The sequence below is a fragment of the Syngnathoides biaculeatus genome, chromosome 13 (assembly GCF_019802595.1).
Source record: "Syngnathoides biaculeatus isolate LvHL_M chromosome 13, ASM1980259v1, whole genome shotgun sequence".
In the NCBI taxonomy this organism is placed as follows: domain Eukaryota; kingdom Metazoa; phylum Chordata; class Actinopteri; order Syngnathiformes; family Syngnathidae; genus Syngnathoides; species Syngnathoides biaculeatus.
The window spans coordinates 9,678,741-9,701,786 of NC_084652.1; the positions used below are offsets into that span (position 1 = coordinate 9,678,741).

The 23,046-nt window shown below is 42.3% G+C and overlaps 1 protein-coding gene across 1 annotated transcript in view; it reads left to right on the plus strand.

The window, feature by feature from the left end:
- Window positions 1–23,046, plus strand: part of LOC133510697 (glypican-5-like) — a 126,060-nt gene that overhangs the window by 41,293 nt on the left and 61,721 nt on the right. The window contains exons 4-6 of the mRNA XM_061838929.1: window positions 9,821–9,984; window positions 11,635–11,691; window positions 13,809–13,931. Coding sequence (XP_061694913.1) covers window positions 9,821–9,984; window positions 11,635–11,691; window positions 13,809–13,931 — 344 coding nt within the window. The remainder of the gene's footprint in view (window positions 1–9,820; window positions 9,985–11,634; window positions 11,692–13,808; window positions 13,932–23,046) is intronic.

Genomic DNA, 23,046 nt, shown 5'->3' on the forward strand with positions numbered 1-23,046 from the left:
TGACAGTTAGGATAGACTCCAGCACTCCCCGCGACCCTCGTGAGGATAAGTGGCAAAGAAAATGAATGGATGGATGTTTTATCTTGTAAATAAAGACCCCATGAAGTGAATTCAGATTTGTTTCTAAACACATTACAGATATTGAAGATAAGTGACTCAAAATTTGGTGATACAGCATCCTGATTTTTTTTTTTTTTTTTGTGGTGGTGGTCAGGGGTGGAGGGACCAGTGTGGCTTGGACGTGGATACACTTGCGTCTTTGCATGGGTCATTCCTTCCCTAATATTTAAGAACTCGCGTGCATTTTTTTTTCTTCGTATCAACATTTATCCTGTGCAATTGCGACTTTCACTTGCTAGCTAGCTGTGCCTCCTCTCCGAAAATTGATCTTCCCTTTGGATAGTTTGCTCCTGGGGCCACTTCAGAAGGGACTCAAATGTGGGCATGTACACTTCACCAAGTCTAAAGTGAAATTGCAAGGAGTGTATTATTTATTTATTTTTAAGTCTGACTTGACGACCAGCATGTGGACTTGGGCTTTGTGCTGCTGTGGCCAGTACCTCGTTGTTGTGACTTGGAAAAGACCTATGATGACCTGAGGCACCGGTGAGTGCCAGCGGATATTTTATCATGGCTCAGATATGTAGGCTTATTGGCATAAGAAAGACGGTAGACAAAGTAACATCTGATTGTAAAAGGGGTGTTTGATTGTTGATAGTTTAACGGGGTGTGGTTTCAGCACATTTGGAGGACACACCCATATACGGTTATTTTTTTTTTTTAGGCTAATTTTATATCCTTGGTGATTCTGTTTTAATCATTGAAATTTCTCTGGGTTGTTAACACTTAAGTGTATAAAATGTAGAAATTTATTTTCACTTTAGAACTGAGACAATTGTACCATCTAATTACAACTAGGAAAACCTGTGCAGGTCCTTTGAGTTTAGGAGATCATTCATGTGTGATAGTCCATGTAAAAAATTTATGGCCTGATTTCCTCACAGTATTCAAAGTTTTGGAATTCCTGCCTTTTTTTTTAATGAGTTGGAAGTCGAAATTAATAAACAAATAAATTGTTGAAATTGTGAGTTAAATGTTTTGGATTGAATTATAGAAATAAATAAACTTGTCTAATTTTCTTGGAAGGGGTCTGTAATTCCGATGCCAAAAAAAACGTTGCAACATTTGTTCCCCTTCTGTGCCTTATTCTTTTACAGTGGCTTTTGTGCTCACAGAGACTTCTTCTTCTTTCTTTTTTTTTAACCATTTTATATAGAATCTTTCCAACAACCACCCAAGTTTCTTTCATCCTCCATAGCCCATGCCATCCATGTCTGTCTCTCCAAGACCACAACAGCAGCAGCTGTGGATACCTGTGTGACCATCGGCCAGATGTCTGGGCATCCTTAAATCTGCAGTTGCTAAACTTACTTCAGTTGTTGTAATGTCGTGCAGCTGCGGCCACAGCTGTGACACACGGATGCCTACCTCATCTGTGTTTGCATTTTAACGGTAACTGCTGGTTCACCGGGCAACTTCAAATGGACACTGAAATTCCTCAGTCCACATGCTCTTCATAGTCTCCACTGTATCTCAGACGCAGACGCAAGGAACTCGTTTAACCTTATTCTTTCTATTGACCAAGTCTCCTGGAATTGAGATGTTTCCACGTATTGTGCCTGTAATTCTCATAATTATGTACCTAAAGATGGGAAAATGTTGCAGTTCCAACTAACGCCCATAGTTACACGGAACAATCAAGAAGCAAATGTGGTTACAAGGCTGTCAGTGATTAAGTGTACACTCGAGCTACCATACCAACGAACCTGGCCGTCTGCCGCAGTGCTCAGTGTGCATGTTTTGTACCCCGCTTAGACCCCAGTGTGAAGCTGGGTGGGGTCACTTTCTTTGCTTTGCTATAAACCCATTAAAGTAGAGTGAGTGAGAAAAGTGTTCCATCTAGTGATTTAGATCTCAAGGACTTGTCCCTGTGATATATTAGGGACTGAGTCTCATTTTAATTAGCAATGACCTCATTCCAATGCGAGACAAAAAAAAAAAAAAACACAGGGGCTGGGGGTGGGGGCCAAGGGGCTGTTGACATAGATTACAGAGTCCACACTTAAGAGAAAAAATTAAGACAATGTGAGCTGGATGAGAAGGAATGGAAATATAATGGCATCAAGCTCTTGGGGGAAAATGGAAACTGATGGAAGGTGAGGTCATTAACATAAATCATACAAACAGGTCCAAGAGTTTTGGGAGCGGCCAGTTGGAAAGCCGTCACAAATAGCTAGTGATTTGTTCTTTTTGAGGATGATGAATACGATGCCTACTCTAAAAGGACAGATTACAGGAACCCTTATCAAGTGATTGTCAACTGTGATTCCTAAACATAATAACGGACCTTAGTTACTGATGTGCGTGATTACAGTTTAATAGTCACTGTATCTACAACAGCCTTCATGTCTCTGCCAAATCTTTGCACGCAGAACATAATCCCAAGATTTTGTCACGTTTATTAGATTTTCAGGATTTAGTTTTTGCTTGCTCTTCATCAATGACAAACTTGACAATCTCACCACACTTCAATCAGGCAACATAATGTGTTAACAAATTTAATTTAAGTACAGAGCTCCGCCGTTATTCGCAGGGGATACGTTCCTGACACCCCTGTGATTAACAAAAATCTGCGAAATTGGCAGATTAGCACAACTAATAAATAATAAAACAAAGAAAAGTGACTCAAGAAATAAGTGACACAAAACATGCACTTCAAACACTATTTACATCCTCCCAGCATGCTTTGCGGCACTAGGGACCGCCCACAAATGGTGAACCGCGGAGGGGCAAGGACACACTGTATTTCATCTTCTCTTAAACTTTCACTTTTATGTTACACCAAAGCAGAAAAAGATTTGGGACTAATTTTGCCAACAGCAACATTCACCACAGTGGTTTGTACTTTGAAAAATGTATCTTTATTTCAGGAAATTCATAATGGACGATTCTGACCTGTCAATCACTCGTACAATAGTAGCCAATCAGATAGCCGTAGTGTCTTACCCCTGGCTTGACACGCCCCTCTTGTCGTCATGTCCCACAAGCAATGTTAGTTATCAGTCGCGTGCGCTTTGAAAAGTTAATGTTACGAAGAAAATGGTCCTCAGATCCGCTTGGGGAACGTGCAATTCTGATGAAAGCTATCCGGCTAGGTTACAAGGAGCCCAGTTGATTCATTTTCCAAAGCCTAAAAGACTGTTGACAAAGTGTCTACGATGGATTAAGACTTGCGGAAGAGCGCACATACAACTGAATGTGAACAATATCACCAAACACAAGGCTGTATGTTTGAAGGTAAGTGAGGGAAAAATATTTTCTCTGAGTTTGATTGAAGTATTATCAGTGCTTTACACATTGCAGGAGAACAACTTTCACGTTGCTAGTGTATCACTGACCTGCCGAATGAAGTATGTAATGTTTTATGCCGAAGAGAAATGTCCATTTACCTATTTGTATCACATCAGACTTTTAAGACGGAGCACTGGGTTCGATTACGAGTCAAGTCAAATGAATAAACCCACTCACAGAATAAAGACTACAATGATATTCCTCGTGATCTTTCCAAGTAAAAAGTACTCACCCTGCTTTACATGCGCAGTACGATTCCACTATTTTATCCTATTGGATTTCAATCTGAAGTTTGTGAGGTGTCAAACTTTTTTGCATCAGTTGCCAACGTTTCGCTGTAACTCTGACATTGTGTGCTGCTCCGTCCAAAATATTAATTCCATGTACATATCCTTGCGTGAAACAGTTGAGACCTCTCTGTAGAACCCTCTTGGACAAGTCTGCCCTATTTGGCAAAAAACATACCGCAATGTTACCGGGAATACGCGATAGAGAATCGACTTCAAACCTGTTCTGTTCAGTCGCCATTTTGGAAGATTGTGGGTGATGGCAACTGTTGTTAAAGGGGGCGGAGCTGAAGATCGCCTTTCTGAAATGTTCATTGTGATCAAGCCCAATGAGAGCTGAATTGAACTCTGAAAGTTTCACTAAGAACGGATAAGTTATTTTAACAAAGGTCAGAAGCTGTTAATATTGAGGATTCCTAAATATAACTTTTATTCCCATTCCAATACCCTTAGCCTTTTCTCCATTGGGCAAAAAACATCAAATCGAGGCACATTGGTAAGAAAATACTGTGAAAAGCTGGTAAAATGACTTATAACATGAAACTATGGAGCAGAATTTTTACATCAGTGTTTGAAAGCCCAATCTTGGAAAAAGAGTGCGCAGTTGTTTCTCTCTGAACTAGGCCCAACCGTTCCTTTCCGCTGCGTGCATTCAGCGAGAGGGAGGGGTGGGGCGGGGGTGGGGGTGAGAAAGTTCCCTCAGCTTTACCGGGTAATCCCTTGATAAATAAACTAGGAAGGCAAGACCACCACTGCTATCTGTAAGACAATCCTCCCCCCGGAGGAGGGATGGCCCTGGACTGGGCTAGCCGGAGCTCATTTTCTTGCTGAGCTCCTCTTACACACACTCGCCTCCGGATGATACACTTAAGAGACACAGATATTGACACATTAGTACAAAAGCATTATAAATATATTGAATGTATACTCTGTTGATATTCAAAGCCTTATCCTCTATTACAGGCGTCCTACTGTTAGTTATGAGTATGAGCATCACGTTTCCTTGATTGCATCCTTAGTTGGCATCCTGGCTCCCATCAGTCTTGGCCTTCATCAGTCACTGTCCTCAGGCAATCATACAAGGAATGCTCCATTAAATAGCTGAAATTGTGAAGGTATAACAAGGACAAGCAGGTGGGTCAACACCAGTACGTGTGCTCAAACTCTACCGCATGGGATTTTCCTTCTCACGCCATCGTCAGGTCAAGAGATAATTGATTTATAGTTGGGTTCTTGTCCTGGTCGTAATTCAAGATGTCGCTCGATTGGTCCTCAGGATTATGTAGTCATGAGAGAAAACTTAAGAAAGCGTATCACTGCTCCTCAAGTTAACCCCGTAAGAAGTTTGTCTATTTTCCCGGCAAGAACACTGCATTCTGTTTATATTCACATGTTTTGCTAGGCACATAAATAATTTGTTTTGCTTTGCCTGCCCAGGCTTCATCAAAAGCAGAGCCTTTTTTCACTCCTTGTAAAAATAAGGCAGCACTTCAAACAGAACTGGGAATGACCTCCCGTTGATGGTCGTATTTTTCCAGGATGTTTACATTTTTTTGTCTCTAAGAGTCGCAAAGTGTCATACTATGACAGGTGAGAAACGATATGAATTAGACCAGTAATGTAAAAAAAATAGATTTTTGTCTCATAAATGTGCACAAAAACTCACAAACACTTTTGAGAGGTAAACAGTTCCTTAGTCAGTGGACACAAATCCATGACTGTCTATTTATCTTTTTGTTATGTTAAAGTGTTGTTTGTCTCAGACTTCTACGACTTCACACAGCAACATTTTAACTCTAGAAGAGGAGGAGAAAAAGAGAGGAAATGGTATGAATCCATGACCAAGATTATCTTGGTCATCAGAATTATCATCAATTAACAAAAAGTCAATAATATACAAACGTTTTTAACCTCAAAACATATGTCATGAACCAAGGACATCCATTGAGATGGTAAATATGCTAATAACTTGGGCCAAAGCTACAGAATATTTTTAAAAATTGAGAAATCTACAGATTCTGAGTCTGGTTGGAACGACAACTTCTACCTGAGTGCAACTCAAGAAGTTTAATCATCAGCGTAAAACAGTGTAACATATCTCCCAAAATATTAGTTTCATCTGGTTATTTGGAATCCCTTCTCTGATTAGCTGAGAAGTTTCAGTCGAAAAGTGAGTTGAAACTTGGAGGTTTTCAAAGCTGGCCTGTCAAAATTTCCATGACATTTAAAACGGCGTCACCTGCACTAAAGACTAAAGACAATTGGAACATTATTCGTAGAATGGGTCTTGTACCGTAATTCCCGGCCTAAAGAGCGCACCTGGTTACAAGCCTCACCGAGTACATTTGTGAAGGAAATATACCATTTGGTATACACACACACACGCCGCAGCTGTGTAAAAGCTGCAAGTCCCCTCATTGAAACAGACGGCACACTGATAAATTTTAACGCTAGCACTGCGCTAAAGCTAGCGCTAATGCTAGCACCGGACTAAAGCTAGCACAGATGGTAGTGCTGCGCTAACGCTAACAGGGCCGGTTAAAATAAAACTTACCGGTCAATATCACTGAGACATGCTAGTAACACAGCAGCAACACGAGGACAGCAACACGCCAGCGCAGCGCTAACAGAGCTGGTAAAAGTCACTTCCTCGGCACATATATTCCACCGGTCTCATTCACTTTTACCTTTTCCGCTCGAGTGTCCCCTCGCAGCTGTTAGAAAAAAAAAATGCACAAATTAGCCGCATCACCGCATAAACCGCAGGGTTGAAAGCGTGTGAAAAAAGTTACGCCTTGTAGGCCGGAATTAACGGTACTTTTATTACCAATAGTTTTTTTGTTGTTGTTGAGAATTTATTTGTTTTGTGTTGAAAGTGCTCATTCTCCACTCGTCGCGTTGCTATGAAGCAGTAACACAAAATGTCTGAAATTATATTATCACTTCACCCTTAGTTGGAACTTCAATCCACTGTATCTTTTCACAAGTTTTTATACAGTTTTCACCCTTTTTTAAGGCAATCCACTCCCTATCGCCTTTATAGTTTTACTACCCCAAAAAGTGTTTTATGAGCTATTTTTGTTTTCATGCTATAGATGGCCGCATACCTGCCAGTGAACAAAATGTTCCTACATGCGATGATTATTTCGAGGCAATAAAGCAGCGCAACACGTGCAAAGAGCGTTTGGCTTAACGTGCAGATTCCATCGGCTACATTGACGGGCAGTTGCTATGCTCTATCTTTTCTTACTGCCACAATGTGTGTGGAATGTTTGCATGAACATGTGTGGCACTCACATGTGTGGCTGGTAGCCTTTTCAGCACATGTGAATATTTTATGGGTCTGGTGGGGGTTAAGGTTAATGCAATAAAGCAACCTTGCCCGTGCCCTACGTCTGCCTTAAGAGAGGATTTAAGACTGGAGTGAAGTAAAAGACACGGAGGAATTAAAAAAACAACAACAATGAAAGCAAAAATGAAGACTGAATCGCCAACAGTACCTGCAGATTACACATTTGTTTTAAGGAGGGTTCTACGCCGCTTCTCAAGAATAGATGACTGGTGAGTGAGAACCTAGATCTAAACGCCAATAATAAGAGCTGACTAATTAGCCTGCAGTAACGTCCTAGATTTGAAGATTTGTTACGTGAAAAGAAATAGTCAAGCCAAATGGGAGCATTTTCCTTTCTTTGCAGTCAAAGTCCACCTCTGAAAGATTATCCTGAGGATTATTTTCTGGTGTGGAGTAGAGATGTCCCGATCCAATCACGTCCTGAGAAATCGGGGTCAATCGAAATATTATCAGCTGTTCGGCATCGGCCACAAGCTTTCGTGCTGGTTTGCAGCTAATTATGGAAAAAGAGGCACAAAGGGATATGTGGAAACGTTTTGCTAATCCTTACGTGGGTCGCTGTGGAGCGACACCAAATGAGGAACCTGAAGTTCGTCTCGTTCCTGGACACAAATGGGATAAATGAGAGTAAATAGTTTTGTCGAGTAATTGTATAAGGTGTCTCTAATGTCGTTAGTAAAAATGTCAACTGTCACTTCATGTAATTACCAGATAAGCTAACACTGAGTCCATCTTTTTGTCTTCCACTACTCTAAATTTCCGACAGTCTGGAATGCCTTTTGACACCAGGCCACCTTTCACATATCAGTGTCAGTACTACGACAGGCATCTGGCTTGAGGGAGAAGTCTTGTGATAGTCGTGGAGTTATGGTTATTAGTATGATATGCTGTTTGTCAACTTGAGTACACCTCACTATAAGAGCAGTAAACCACACAAATGACTTTTTCCCACCCCTGGCCATATGAGGTCTTTCGCATTTTAATCGATGTACATGTATCCCACTCAACATGATTGGTTAATACAGTGTATTCCTCAATTATTTTTCAATGACAGTTGTCTTCTAACAAAAATAAAGTACTGTATTTGCACAGAACGTGACCCCTGCCTAGTTTTGTGAAGAGATGACTCCAAAACAATGATTTCAATAACAAATTCAATGAACAGTTTTACCCCGCAACGGTTTTCTACCAACTAAAGTACAATAATATTCTTTTATATCTTTATAGCTTTTATATCAGGAGTGTCAAACTCATTTTTGTCACGGGCCACATTGTAGTTACGATTTTCCTCAGAGGTCCGTTATGGCGAAACCATAGAAATCCTGAATTGCCTCATCATATTTACACATTAAAATTTATCAGCTATTTTTGGAATCAGAAATCGAGGGTAATGGGTTTTTCGACCATTGTTCATGTTTGGTAACACAAAAATGCATAAAATATCCAAACATTATCCATCCATCCATTTTCTTTGCGGCTTATCCTCACGAGTGTCATGGGAAGTGCTGGAGCCTATCCCAGCTGTCAACGGGCAGGAGGCTGGGTACACCCTGAACTGGTTGCCAGCCAATCGCAGGGCACATAGAGACAAACAGCCCCACTCACAATCACACCTAGGGGCAATTTAGACTCTCCAATTAATGTTGCATGTTTTTGGGGATGTGGGAGCAAACAGGCAGGTCCGGGATTTGAACCTTGGACCTCAGAACTGTGAGGCCAACGCTTTACCAGTGGTGCCGCCAAACATTATCATTTATGATACATGACAATTTAAAATTTTGGGACATATTTTCACAAGAATCACAGATGATTATACATGGCGGGCCACATAAAATCATGTGGTGGGCCGGATCTGGCCCCCAGCCCTTGAGTTTGACACCTGTGGCTTATGTGGTTAAACATATCTAATTGATGATGATCATTTCATTGATTTTTTTTTTTTTTTTTTTATTAACAGGATAAGACAATCTCCCTGGTTGTTCTCGGCCCATATTTATAATAGAATAATAGAATCAAACGTATCACACCATATCACTGCTAAGATCATGTCGACTTCTTTAGCCTGAAAACTAGTTGAATCAGCAGTGCCTCTGCTGATTCTAACCAAGCAGTCCACTCCGTTTTGGATCACCTGCGAAGAACGATTAATCAACAATAATTGCAAACAAGGCAGATTTCTTAGTGGTTACTGAATATGTGATTTATACTTATACTCTATGATGACCCTGATTTAGCCCGCCTCAAACGTATCACCCAAGTCAGCACTCACCCGCGAGTCGCTGTAAGGAGCGCAAGAATAATTACACGGTCTTTCTACTTAATTGAGGAGCTCTAAATAATGTTACCCGGAGGCTTTTAACCCAATGAGATATCATTGATTTTGGTTTGAAGCAACAATTCCCCTCCACTCTCGTTGACCCCCAACGTCTCCTCCTCGCCGCTGGCTTTAATAGCCCACTTGAGATCGTTGCCCCCATTGCAAACTGCACATGCTTTCACCTCCATGAGGTAGTGGAATTTACTGTCAGCGACTCCCTCCTCGACTGATTCCTGTTTCTCTTTTTAGACGTGGTGTTGCGCAACGTTTCAACCCCTTTGAAACGGATCAGTCAGTCCTCGAATTCACCTTAAGAGTCGAGTTATGTGCTCTCAAGTGTGCAGGTGTCAGCTGGTTTATGGAAGTCACCCGCTGCAGCCCCACCGCCCCTGCTGTTATGTGTTTTCTTAGCCTAACAAGTGTGTCTGTGTGTTTTCTCTGCGTTCCCTACAGGTAGACAAGGTGTGTGGCCTGACGACCGGGGCGCCTACCGGCACGCAGCCTACCGAACCGGGGGTCACGACCCCCAGCACGACGTCATCAACTCCGCTTCCTTCTGCTACCCCTTTCAAACCTCGGTCAGACCAGTGGCTCGGCCAGCTGGCTCATTTGAGGAGGTAAGACAAATTATAATGAATTTAACGCTAATTCCAGTCTATGAAAATAGAATATCATTTCAAATGGAAACCAGTTTTTTCTCTTGTTTATACAGATAATAAAAATATTATTATTACAATTGGCAGCACAGTGGCTCAGCTGGTAAAGCGTTGGCCTCACAGTTTTGAGGTCCCGGGTTCAATCCCGGAGTCTCCCTGTGGGTTGCGTGGGTTTCTTCCGGGCACTCCGGTTTCCTCCCGTATCCCAAAATCATGCAACATTAATTGGCCACTCTAAATTGCCCCTCAGTGTGATTGTGAGCGCGGCTGTTTGTCTCTATGTGCCCTGCGATTGGCTGGCAACCAGTTCAGGGTGAACCCCGCCTCCTGACCCTTGAAAGCTGGGATAGGCTCCAGCACTCCCCGCGACCCCTTGTGAGGATAAGCGCCGCAGAAAATGGATGGATGTATTATTACCATAGAACCTCCAAAAGTCAAACAGTCTGTTCCATGACGATTCCAAGTTTTTCTAAAAAAAAAAAATATATATATATCCTCAGGTGATAATTCACAGTGAATTCATTTTTTTCACACTCAGACTTCAACTCCCCAGGATTGTTTTTTTTTTTTTTACATTTTCACACAAATACAGTGGTGCCATTTAACATTTGAATCCACTGAGGTTATTATTCATTCTGGGGAAAAAAGATATTTGGGAAATGATATTGGCTAAAAAAAAAAAGAAAAAAATAGCAATAAATAATTAGAGACGTGTGCTGATTTAAACTAGTGGTACATATTATGTATCCATCTCTAAAACTGAGAATTAATTGTCTCAGCAGATATGATTTATTCCCCACTGAAGCAGTAATTGTGTTTGTCGGAATGTCACACACGATTCATCAAGCCTTGACACAAAACGCAGAGCTGATCTTATTCATCCTCCACCACGTTACACTGGTGCATGGCCTCCACCTGGCCTTTGAGGCAGCCCTCCCATGGCCAAAGCAGCTGGCACTGCTGTGTCGGGCCATGGGCAATGTGGGTAAGCTTCATCTTAACACATCAACTATTTCCTGTTTACCCAGACAGCCATACCACCAAATCTTAACACCAGCTGGCCTCAATTGAATTAGTACAACACACACACACGTTTGCGGAGCTGGCCGGCCGAGCTCGTCCCAGACCACGACTCACTGTGCCGATGCCAACCAAACTGACAGGTCTAGCCTGGCAATGCCGCCGTCATTCAGGGCAACGCAATCCAGCGCTCCCTGGAGGCTGCCAACCCTGACCAGAGCACGTGTGGGAGCTGACCACTTCACAGACATTTTCCTCCACTTCTGTAAAAGAAAGTAAAGCAACATTTGTTTCATTTCGGCTTGATGAAATATGGATTCCGAAGCTACGTTGAACAGTACACATTTTTTAACAAGTTGAATCATACATTGTAGCTCTGAAACATGTACAAATGTAGTAATAATTGTGGGGAGAAAGGGGTGTTGATGTCATTATGTTTCTGCATGTGCATGGGTGTCTTTTCTTCCTCCCCATGTTGTGTCATGAGGTGTTATTGTTTTTGTTTTCTGTCTCTCACCAAACCTTTTACTTCCCCTGCATCCTCCTTGCTTGCATCAATTTCACCTGGACTCCAACTCCCATCATTCCCAGCTCGCCCCCACTGAAACCCTCCAAGGGCAATAAACATAGTCTGAGAACACTCTCTAGGTAAGCATGCATCCGGGATATCTCTCACACACTTTTTTGTTTTTTTAAAATCTATTCAGAGTTATATTTGCATTGTGGTTTTTAATGTCTTCCAAATCTTGGGTGATGCTTGTTTTTCTGATTCTGTGCCTGAGAATTAAAGTACAGTACTAATAGACACTGAAAACCACCTTGGCCTTGTTGGTCTTTGTTCTTCTCTGAAAACTTTTGGTAATAGAAACTCAGCTTTAAAAATATTTGGTGTTGCTTGTGTCATTCCTCGTTCATGAAATCTGGGTTCTAGTTCAACCTCGACACACATTTAAAGACGTTGTAAAGTGAATTAAGAGATTTGTTGCTTAAAGGGGAAATCCACTGGTTTGCATTACCAATGTATCCAATAGGTCATGTAATATGTACTCCATTTTGAAAATGTGATGTTAAATCGTCTCTCATTTAATAGTGTTTTGAGAAGATTTTTATCGATAATTACGAATTTTCAGGGGCGCTGCCATTTTTGCGAGTCACATGACCTACGTGTGTGGATGTGACGTGTTGCATGCCGCAACAAAGGCTCGATACATGGGACACCATTTATGCCACAGGTTCAAATCTGTATGGAAGTATTCCTCCGTCTTCACAATCAACCGAAACTGCTATTTCTTCATCGGATGAGAATAAATCCGAGAAATCAGCGCTGGGCATAAATAGTGTCCCATTTAATCGAGTCTTTGTTGTGGCACGCAACATGTCACATCCGCACACCTAGGTCATGTGACTCCCGAAAATGGCAGCACCCCTGAAAATTCGCAATTGTCAATAAAAATGTTCTCAAAACACTATTAAAAGAGAGAGGATTTAACATCACATTGTCAAAATAGAGTACATATTACATGACCTATTGGATACATAGTGAATGCAAACCAGTGGATTTCCCGTTTAATAAATTCTAGATGTGTGAAAATAATTTCTGGAAATGTGCAACCACACAGGTCTCTATATTACTCCACCATTTTGGTTTTTCCTGTTTTTTATGGCTGTGGTTAATATGGTCCTTAATGACACACTTCGGAACCTGGCCGGAGTTCCTCCTCCTCCACTGTTATAAGAACTTGAACGCCTGCGTTCTCATCAGCGGCTATCTGCTAGCACAATCGTAATGTGCAATTAGCTAGCACGATATGCTTGCGGCCCAAAAATGTAACTTTTCTTCAGATCCTCTGCTGATGTGGCCACTTTAGAGCGCCTCGTTGTGGGCCTTGTGTGCACACACCTCACACGGAGAAAGGCAGAATAGCAGCTAGGAGAGAAACGTTTAAAGTCCAGTCAGTAAAGTCCACTTTAAAAGCTCAAACCGCAATAATCATTGTTGCTTACTGTACGTCCGTGTGGATTGCACGGGTTAAGGTAATCCACAGTACCCGATTCAAAGTACTTCTTTAGAAGGAAACCAGCCATTTGGACTAAAGGCAGAATATCAACAATCGAGAAGTCCACTTGGCTTCGATTCAAATTTTTGTGTCTAAAGTTAAGATAGAATGAGCCAGCTCTTTGTGGACGATGGAACATTAATCTTACCTCCATTGTCAGGTCACTTAGCAACCAGTAGAGGGCATAATGAGCCTTTACTGGTGACAGTTGCTGTGAAACGCACCCCAGTTCGCACAGGGAGTGTTACGGGGTAGGGGAGTCATATTACTGCCATAAAATGGCCAGCTTTCCATTGACTCTTTGGAGGAGACACGTAAATTGCTGCCAGTAAGTCTTTGAAGGAGGATTTGAACCTTTTATCAGTCATTTTCTTTGTCCTTTTTGTGTGCTTGGATTGTTCTGAATTTCATGCAGCCACTATAGACTAACAGGTCATCAAAAGACATATCAGTTATCGAATATATATTTTACTGGGTTTGAACTCTCCCATGAGAAGCAAACAGTTTACATGATGTTAGCTTCATTAAGATGAACTGAACAACCAAAGAAAATTTGTATTGGCCTTGAACATACAGTATACAGCGTATGCACGATTACATTTCCAAAGTCGTGTTTTGTTCACAAAATGCACTGAAGATGTGTCTTCACATGGCTAAAGATGGCAGTAAATATTTCACTTGCTCTAGCTAACATATGTTTCTCCTCAGGGACTTCCTGATGTACTTGCAGCGCTACAAGTCCTTCTACGCAGCCCTCCCGGAGATGCTGTGTGAAGGGGAGAATGTGGTGGATGACGCCACATGCTGGAGCGGAGATGATGTGGTGGAGAGGTAAGGTCTTGGCATGAGATGTAGATTTAGAAAATAAGTAGGGATGTACATATGCAGTCAGCCATAGTGGAGAACTGAATCTGTAATGTGGTCAGTAAGACACTCCGACATCTAAATTCACGCATATTTCATCTGAATAATTTGCAAATGCTTAATTTCCTGATCATTACTACAGTATCTGAATATTAGTTTCAGTACTATATGATGAATATGAATGGTCTCCATTTTGTACCTGTAATTTATTTTTTAAGAATCACACCTGACAAAAAAAAACAACCAATCAGAGAAATAGGGCGTGGCTGATTAGGTGTCACTCAGGTGTCAGTCATTTGAGTTTCACTCGCGGACTCACACCAGCAGCCTCTTGCTGCCACGTTACCTCGGGCTTCAGGAGCTGCGGGAAAACCACTCCTAGAAAATGAGAAGAAAAAAAAAATTCCACCCTCGTTTACCAACAACTGGCCATATGACAGAAGCATAATAAGAAGGGATTTGACAGATTCAAAGACTGAACAAGAGCAAACAAATTCTGAATTTTTGTGGCCTTTTGAGATGGAGGGAGCTCAGGTAGGTGGGAGGATTCAGAAGCGATACGGAATTAGTGATAAGGGTAAGTTTATCACCTGTTTTGGATTTTTAATTGATTATATATTCAAAAAGATAAAGCTTTAAACCAATAACATTCAGTATTATAGTAACACTCCGTCTCAAATGAGTCATAGTACCAACATAGCAGCTATGGCCAATGACATCTGTGTTCTCTGACCTCTATGACACACAAGATGGCGTAATTGGGAACCTATCCATTGCTGGCGCTAGATATGGGTTCTCTGTGATTATTCATCACGACTATGCGCTTTCATAATCACATGATATTATGATGGGCCATCTTTTAGAATTTCTGTCATGCACCTTAAAAGAGGGGGATTGTTTTTGGAGGTCAGAGGGGGGTTAGTGAACTCGGGGTACATTCACATTTTGCTAGCATTTTAACAGTGCATAGTTTCCTTTTAATGAGCCCATTGTGTGTCTGATGCTGATTCTGATTGGATCTGTTTCCTCATGACAAAGCTATGCCGCAGTCCTTCTGTGGAAGCCTTAGGTCCCATTTCCGTGGTAACTTCAGCTCTTGGCACCGCCACTTTTTGTCTTTGACGGAGGGAAACGAGGATACATGGGCGCCTTTTCCGCATGACCCGCCCCGAGTACTTGTCACATCTCTCGGTTGTTAATTTGATTAGATTAAGTCATGTATTTGCTGCTCATTGTGCATGATGTATTCTTGGACTGGAGAAAATATGAGCCGTTTATGCTACCCCTCTCTGGCTGTCAAAGTCATCTTCTCCTCTCTTCCGCAAACCAGACTATGTGCCAACAGCATATTGAGCAGACCACCCATTCATCAATGCCTGTCACAGTGTTTCACCTCACAAAGTACAGTTGGCAGCCAGTGCGCGAGTGCCAGCTTCATGATCAGTAAAGCAAGCTCCGTGCCGAATGGCCATCTTGCACCTGAAGCACAGGAAATGTTTTTATTTAATGCATGTTGAGAGGATGACTCACTTTATTGCCAAAACGTCGACTTTCAGCATCAGCGCTAATTGCTTTTAATGGTGTATTATCACACACTCCTGGTTGAGAGCCAGATCTTTTCTTGTGGTGTCAAGTGGTCTGATGGCGAATAAGAAAACAGAACCCCACAGAGACATTGGACATCACTCATAAACTCTTCTGAGTGGCTTTGTGGTTTGAGTCACAGAGAGAAAGATGAAGCGAGAAAAGAAGAATATGATCTGGGCATTAAAATTGTTGGTGTTTTGATGCCCCCTGTGCCTCCCCGTGCCCCTATGAGGGCAGCGACGTGGGGGAGGGAGACATGGCAGCATAAAGACCCATTGTGGAGTCACCAGAGTGGGCCACAGCCCTGCCATGGGGACCCTCAAAGCCTTTAGGGTGAACAAAGACCCTCCTTTGAGTCTGCATGGGAAAGACTTTGCAGCCACTGCTGCTGACTGTCCACACCACGCCTGGGAAAGTTAGATGAGAGTGTTCAATGGCAAATATGAGACGAAATGGGCAACGTATCATACATGGATACTTAATGCCCACATTTGACTTGTTATCCCCCCCAATTACATGTTGGGTTTTCCCCATCTATACAGGAAACACATGCTAACACACACACACACACACACACACACAGTTGCACATCCATCAACACTGGGTTAATATTCTATTCAACAGCTGGAGGCGTGTTTCAATGCGATTGCACTGCACTCGTGCAAGAAACAAAAGTGAACACACTGGCATGCTGTAATACCTCAGAGCACATTAAAGGCATCAAGGTTTGAAATTCTCCTCCTCTTTGTTCAGCATCTGATGACAGTAGGGGGAGGGGCGGAAAGCAGTCCCAAACGCCGCAAACTCGAAGTACATCTTGGCATGCGTTCAAACGTCTCCAAAACACACGTGTGAGCAGTTTGCGTCTGTCTGTCTGGGAAGATAAGATCCACCAATATAACCACACTTCTTTAGATAGGACTAATGGACTATTTAGGTATGAAAACAGCAACGGTGATAACATCAATAATAATGGAAGAAAATCTGCGATAATAGCAAGAGCAATTGTGATAATACAACGATTACAAAATTATCACACAAGGTCAACAACAATGATAAAGTAACAGCTGAGAAACAATAACAATAAAATTAATTGACCATATAACACATTCACAACAGGGAAACATTATTAACAATTAAAATACTAATAATAATTGTGTGTGGGGGGGGGTACAATAGTTTAATCTTTGAAAGGGGGGCGCTGGGGGGGGGGGTTGTGCCCCCCTTCCCCATTTTACAATTTACAGTGCGGTCACCAGCCTCCACATTTAAGATTGTCAGTGCTAGCCACCCCCCCCCCTCCCCCTTTGAGAACATTTCGAGAGTGGGGGGGCAATTATATCCAAAAAGGCCTACCCAAAAAACTTTGAAAACCACTGCTTTAAGCGATGGATATTTGAAAACAAATGGTGCAGCAACACATGTATACCAAAAATAGAACAATGATCAAATGCTTACGTTCTTCAGCCTTTGTAAAAAAGAAGACTAACATACTTGCAATTTACTGGGTTAACTTACAATAATTAGCCCTCGTTTGTGTTCATGATTGTAAAATATTGCCTCGTGGTGTCTAAGACAGCACCAGAATGAGTCACAGTGATTAATCTTGATCCATGGACCATTTCATTTTTTGCATCACATTAAATTATCACTGTTGTATAAGGTAAATACTATAGAGTGCTATGTCACTCATTATAAAACATGTTACAAAATGTTTTGTTACTTTTTGAGGGGGCCGGAATGGAATAATACATTTCTTTCTTTGGGGAAAGATAATTTGAGAGCCAATTGTTAATCAAACTATCTCAAGGGAACACTGTATTTGCTTATAGATCCCACAAGACAGCAATATTTTTACCTAAATGAAGCTCCGCAACTCACTTCGGCACCACGCTCCCACCAAATGGCACCAAAGCAATAGTTATTGCTTTCACTTTAGCACAAAAACAGTGAATAATGGAGGAAAAATCAGCAAATGGCGAACCGCGAATATGTGAGCGTTCACTGTACAGCACGTACATTTGAAAAGCTTTATCATTTTACTCCAGGGTTGCAAGAATGTGTGTGGGTGTGTAATTCATATGTGTGCGCGCTCCATTGTTATTGAAAAGATTGATGACCGCACGGTCATCACCATATTTCACGCACGATTCCAAAGTTTAGATTCATTGTGAAAGACGGACCACAGACCACGTAAGAGCTCCCGAATGCCTTACATTTTTATACCTTTATGACAATCCATTTGTTTATCATTTTGACATCTGGAATTCATTCCGTCTGTGTAGCGAGAGGGCGGGGGGAGCGCCTTCCGCCAGGCAAAACCCGTAACGCAACCAACCCCCAGTCTCTGCTTTGCTCACTTTTCCCCTCATTTGTCCAGTCCAATCAGTCTGTCGTGTTATTCTTTCACCTGCCTCCCTCGCGTCAGAGAGGCTCATTTAAAATAATCTAAGGGAAGCCAACGAGGTTGGAAAGAACTTGCATTGTAGCCCAATCTGTTGACATGAAACTTCACTCGGGTTTTACATAAAATAAACACACTCTAATTAGTCAGAAACAGCTCATCCAGTAGTTTTCAGTCATTCATCCGTTCCAAGACCATGCTCGTGACAAAAAACACTTGCATCTCAAGTCGTTGTTCTCCGCTGAAATGCACAATCTCTTTGATGTGTATCCTGACAGTAAGCGTCAACTGGGAGTAGCAATAAGGATCTTGAAATCTCCATTTTAAAGAATTGATAAATATATCAAAATGTTGCCTGTTGTGAAGTGAGTTGAGCTCACTGTCACCTTACTGCGCTCTTATCTCAAATCATGGAGGACATATCTCATGGCACCGTTGTAGTTTTAAGTTACCGTACTTCAATAGCTTTTGTTTTCACATTCCTGAATACTTGAGGAGGAAAAAAATACATGTATATATTAATAATAATATGCAACTGCTGTTGCATATTCCTCGAACCCTCGGGAGAATGGATTCGCTCTTCATACTTTTCCAAAAGATCCGGTTCATCGTGAAAAATGGATTGCATGGGTGCAAAGGACGAGAGCTTTGTGGGTTCCAAATGACTTGTAGGTGTGTAAACAGGTACTCGCAAAAACAATAGTTGGGGGAGGGGGGGCGTAATCTCTGTAAATCAGGGGTGCTAAATGTGTTCATGTGCGCATTGGAAGGCTTCCGTGCAGCAGCCGCTGAAGGAAGGCCTTCCCGGCCGCGGTGGCTCATCTCCGCGGCGGAACTGGATCAGACGAGGAGGCGGTTTGGCCGCGGCGTTGTCGTCGCTCGCGGGTGGTGTTGTTTCTGTCACCGCCGCACGGATGAGGATCGGGTGGGGAGGTGGTTTGGCTGTGATCCGCATATCATCTAAATATGCCTCGAAACAATAGGGTAATGTTGCCCCGGTTTTGAGATCTTCTCTTCTTCGAAAAGAGCTTCCGTGTCTGAAGGGGCGTGTCCCACAGTAGGGGCCACAGCGTGTTTTCAACGCGAATGTTCGGGGTGATGTCACGGGCAGTAGATGCAATCAGTACAGCGACCACTTGGATGTCGAATGACACTTCCGCAACTTTGCGCATGGATGACGTGCTCTCCGCTCATATTTATTTTTTTCGTATAGACATCGAAGTGAATAATGTTATATGTATTTTTCATTTCAATATCTATTTTAGAATGTTTATAGGGATGCCACTTGACCTTTAAATAACATATATTGTATTTAAATTGAAATAGTTGAAAGTATATGAATGGTGGCTGTGAAACTTTTTGTCCTTTATTTGTCTTGTGACAAGAGCAGCAAACGTCTTAGTCCTTCCTTTGTGCCACCAACAATCCCCGTCCACTCTTTATCCCGAATTCAAACTTGATGGCCCACTCCTTTCCCATAACCCTTTGCCGTTGTGCACGACCCGCTTGACATTACAGCTGCGTTACTTCCACGTTTCCCTCCCTTTGCTTCTTTCGGTCACTTGCATTTGTACGTTGCCAGTAAGTGTCATTTCTGCTGAAATTGGACCGTGAAATTTTATGGTGTCCTTGCTCAAGTAGTCAAGGTATTAAAAGATATTTTATATGTATGTTTGCACGTATTTCTTCCTCAGTTCCATTCGCTAAGTGGCGAGTGTTTATTTGTTTCCAGGAGTCTAAAGTGAGAATTTATGACGGACCATGAAGGTGTTATAAAGTGTTCCTCCAACTTTCCAGCATTCTGTTACAACTTTTAATGAAAGGGCCACAGTTTTACAGCATCTGACTTGTGGTGCGTGTCCAGCCGGTTGGATGGCTTGATGCAATGTAATTAAAGTACCACACTAGGCTCAGTGGGCGTGGCTGGGCACCGAGCAACCGCTTCACCCGAGATTGCGTTGGTAGCATTAAATGATGAAGAACAGGAAGGAGAAAGGAAGTGTGCGTGAGGACACGATGGATGCGAGGAGGATGGTGAGCTAATTGATGGATGAGAGAGGAGAATGAGAGATGTAGGTCAGTTGTAGGTGGAAGCAGCGGCTTTGCGAGAGCCCCGGGATCATCGGGGCCTTGCTGTCTCATTACCATGAGTGTGCTTCCTGTGTGTTGATGTATCATATTTACCACCCATTCGGATGCGTCACGCCATTGAATAAAGGACAACAAACCCCCCATCCCCCACCCCCCAAAAAACCCACCAGACCCCCTTGGGCACTTGTTAAGGGAGGCTATGTTTTGCTTCCCAGGACATGTCATGTACTGCCATAACTTTGCTATACACTAATGATATTTAACACATCCATCCATCCATTCATACATTTTCTGAGCCTCTTATCCTCACGAGGGTTGCGGGAGTGCTGGAGTCTGCAGGAGGGCAATTGCAGGGCTCATCGAGACAGACAACAGTCACAATTACGTAGATAAGATTAAAGAATTACTTTGTGAAGATACCGTGTGTCTGTTTGACAATTAATAATGTTTTACAAATAACTCATTCACTACTGGCCATTTTTATAGCAGTTCCCCATTTTACCATCCATTTTGGAGCATTTTTTGACTCATTGTTCAACACCACAGAATATTGTTTTCTGACTACAAATGGCTTCGGAAAGGAAGAGTAGACCATCTTTCAACATTAAAAAAAATGTGCATATATTTGTTTTTATTCATCTAAAGTAAAAAAAAAAATGGATTTCACCAAAAACACCAGTTTACAAAAAGACAGCTTGTTCTGAAAAGAAAAATCTCAAGCAGAACAGACACCTCAAAGTTTAAAAAAAAAAAAAAAAAACTAAAGAAAAACGGAGAAAGGGCTTTTGATGGCAAAATATTTTTTAGATATGCCGCTGACACGCCACATGGCGTGAGTTAAACTTCACTGGCTTTTTTTGACATGCCGTTCCCCATTCACTCCAACACACACTTTCTACTACCTACCACGACACACATTTATACCGTACATATGTATACTCTGTTTTGAGGTAGGGGTGAACTTGTCTGACTTTCAAAGTGCTGGCATTTTATCCCCTCATGATCAACATGACAAGACGCAATTGGGTTTGAACTCTCCCATGAGAAGCAAAAAGATCACGATTGTAATTCCTTGTGTGAGTTCAATTGAACGACTGACATTTTGATTTTAAGTTATAACAAAACATATCCAATTAGGAAGCGATCTAAAGCTTGCACGTGGGCATAAATAAATAATGTTTGTTGATCTTGGAAAAAATTAAAAATGTTAAGTTTTAATCTGGCGGCACGTTTGATCAGATGGAAAGCGTTAGCCGAACAGTTCTGAGGAACAGGGTTCCATCCCAGCACACTCTATGTGGAGCTTGTATGTTCTCCCCGTGCTGCGTGGGGTTTCTCCGGGCACTCTGGTTTCCTCCCACATCCCCAAAACATGCAACATAAATTGGACACTAAATTGCCCCTAGGTGTGATTGTGAGTGCAGCTGCTTGTCTCTATGTGCCCTGCGATTGGCCGGGAACCAGTTCAGGGTGTACCCTGCCTCATGCCCGTTGAGACCTAGGATAGGTTCCAGGACTCCCGCAACACTTGTGAGGATGAAAATGGATGGATGGATGGATGGATGGATGGATAGATGGATGGATGGATGGATGGAAGTTTTAATGTTTTGCACTGGAGTTACCATCCATCCATCTACCGCTTCTCTGGGTCAGGTCGCGGGGGCAGCAGCTTCAGCAGCAATACGAGATAAATGTAATCTTCTACTATTATTTCATCCAGCCTTTTCTTTAATGAATATTTTTCCAAAACTTGACCAATTCTCAATTGTATTCCAGTTTTACTGCATTTTCACAACTAATTTTCACGCATAGTGTCGCCATCTATCATTACACCGTTATTAAAGCCCAAGTGTAATCAGCTATAAACATGCTAAAATAGATATTGTAATGAAAAATACATATAACATTATTTACTTCAATGTCTATACGAAAAAATAAATGTGAGCGCAGAGCACATCATCCATGCACAAAGTTGCAGAAGTGTCATTCTACGATATCCAAGTGGTCACCATATTGGTTGCGTCCTCCATCCATGGCGTCATCCGGACATTTGCCAATGGAGACAAACGCGCCCCTTCTGACACGGAAGCTCTTTTCGAAAAGGAGAACACCACACAACCGAGTGAAGTTACCGTGGCAATATTACACTATTGTTTCGAGCCATATTCAGATGATATAAAATCGTGGCCAAACCGCATCCCCGTCCGATCCACTTCCGCGGCTGCGATGAGCCGCGATGGCTGGCCGGTGAGCCGAACCGTGCTGCTTTAGGGGGTTGTGCACAGACGCCGCAGTACTGAGCAACACAGTCGAGCCGGGGCACTTTATGCGCGCACGCGGCTGAGTGAGGCATTCTCGGCTGGGTTCTTCAGATTCGCCACCGTCCGACGTGCACATCGACATATTTCGTAGGCGCATCTTTTGTTACGTTATGAGAGACCGATTACGTGGTCCGCCCCAAACTATTATTATTTTTAGTAGCTGTATACACACCTACCTGTTATTTGGAACCCACGAAGCTCTCGTCCTCGGCACCCGTGCAATCCATTTTTCACGACGAACCCGGGTCTCTTGCACACTTATGAAGGGGAAATCCATCCTCCCGAGTGTTCAAGCAATGTCCAGCAATGCAATGAGCTGGCATTTTGGCCTTCCCGGAGGTAAAACTAATGGAAACAAACGAGTCCACTTGGGGGCGCCGCTGTCCTTTACATCACTCCCTGCTTCTTCTCGAAAACAAATCCCCGAGAGGATTTTCATGGGGGGATTTACAAAAAGCTGTATACGTCATAATCATGTTTTGTGGTGAAAAAAACGCATGGGCCCATATTGGCTGACGTTTTTTCATTAATAACATGATGAAAATCATCCATTTCATAACAGGAGCCCTTTAAAATATAGTTTTGTTTACGTTCTTCAAGTATGATATCCACCACGGGTTTAAGATAGAGAATTGATATTATGGTATTGGTTCTCGATTTCAGTACAGTTAAAAAACAA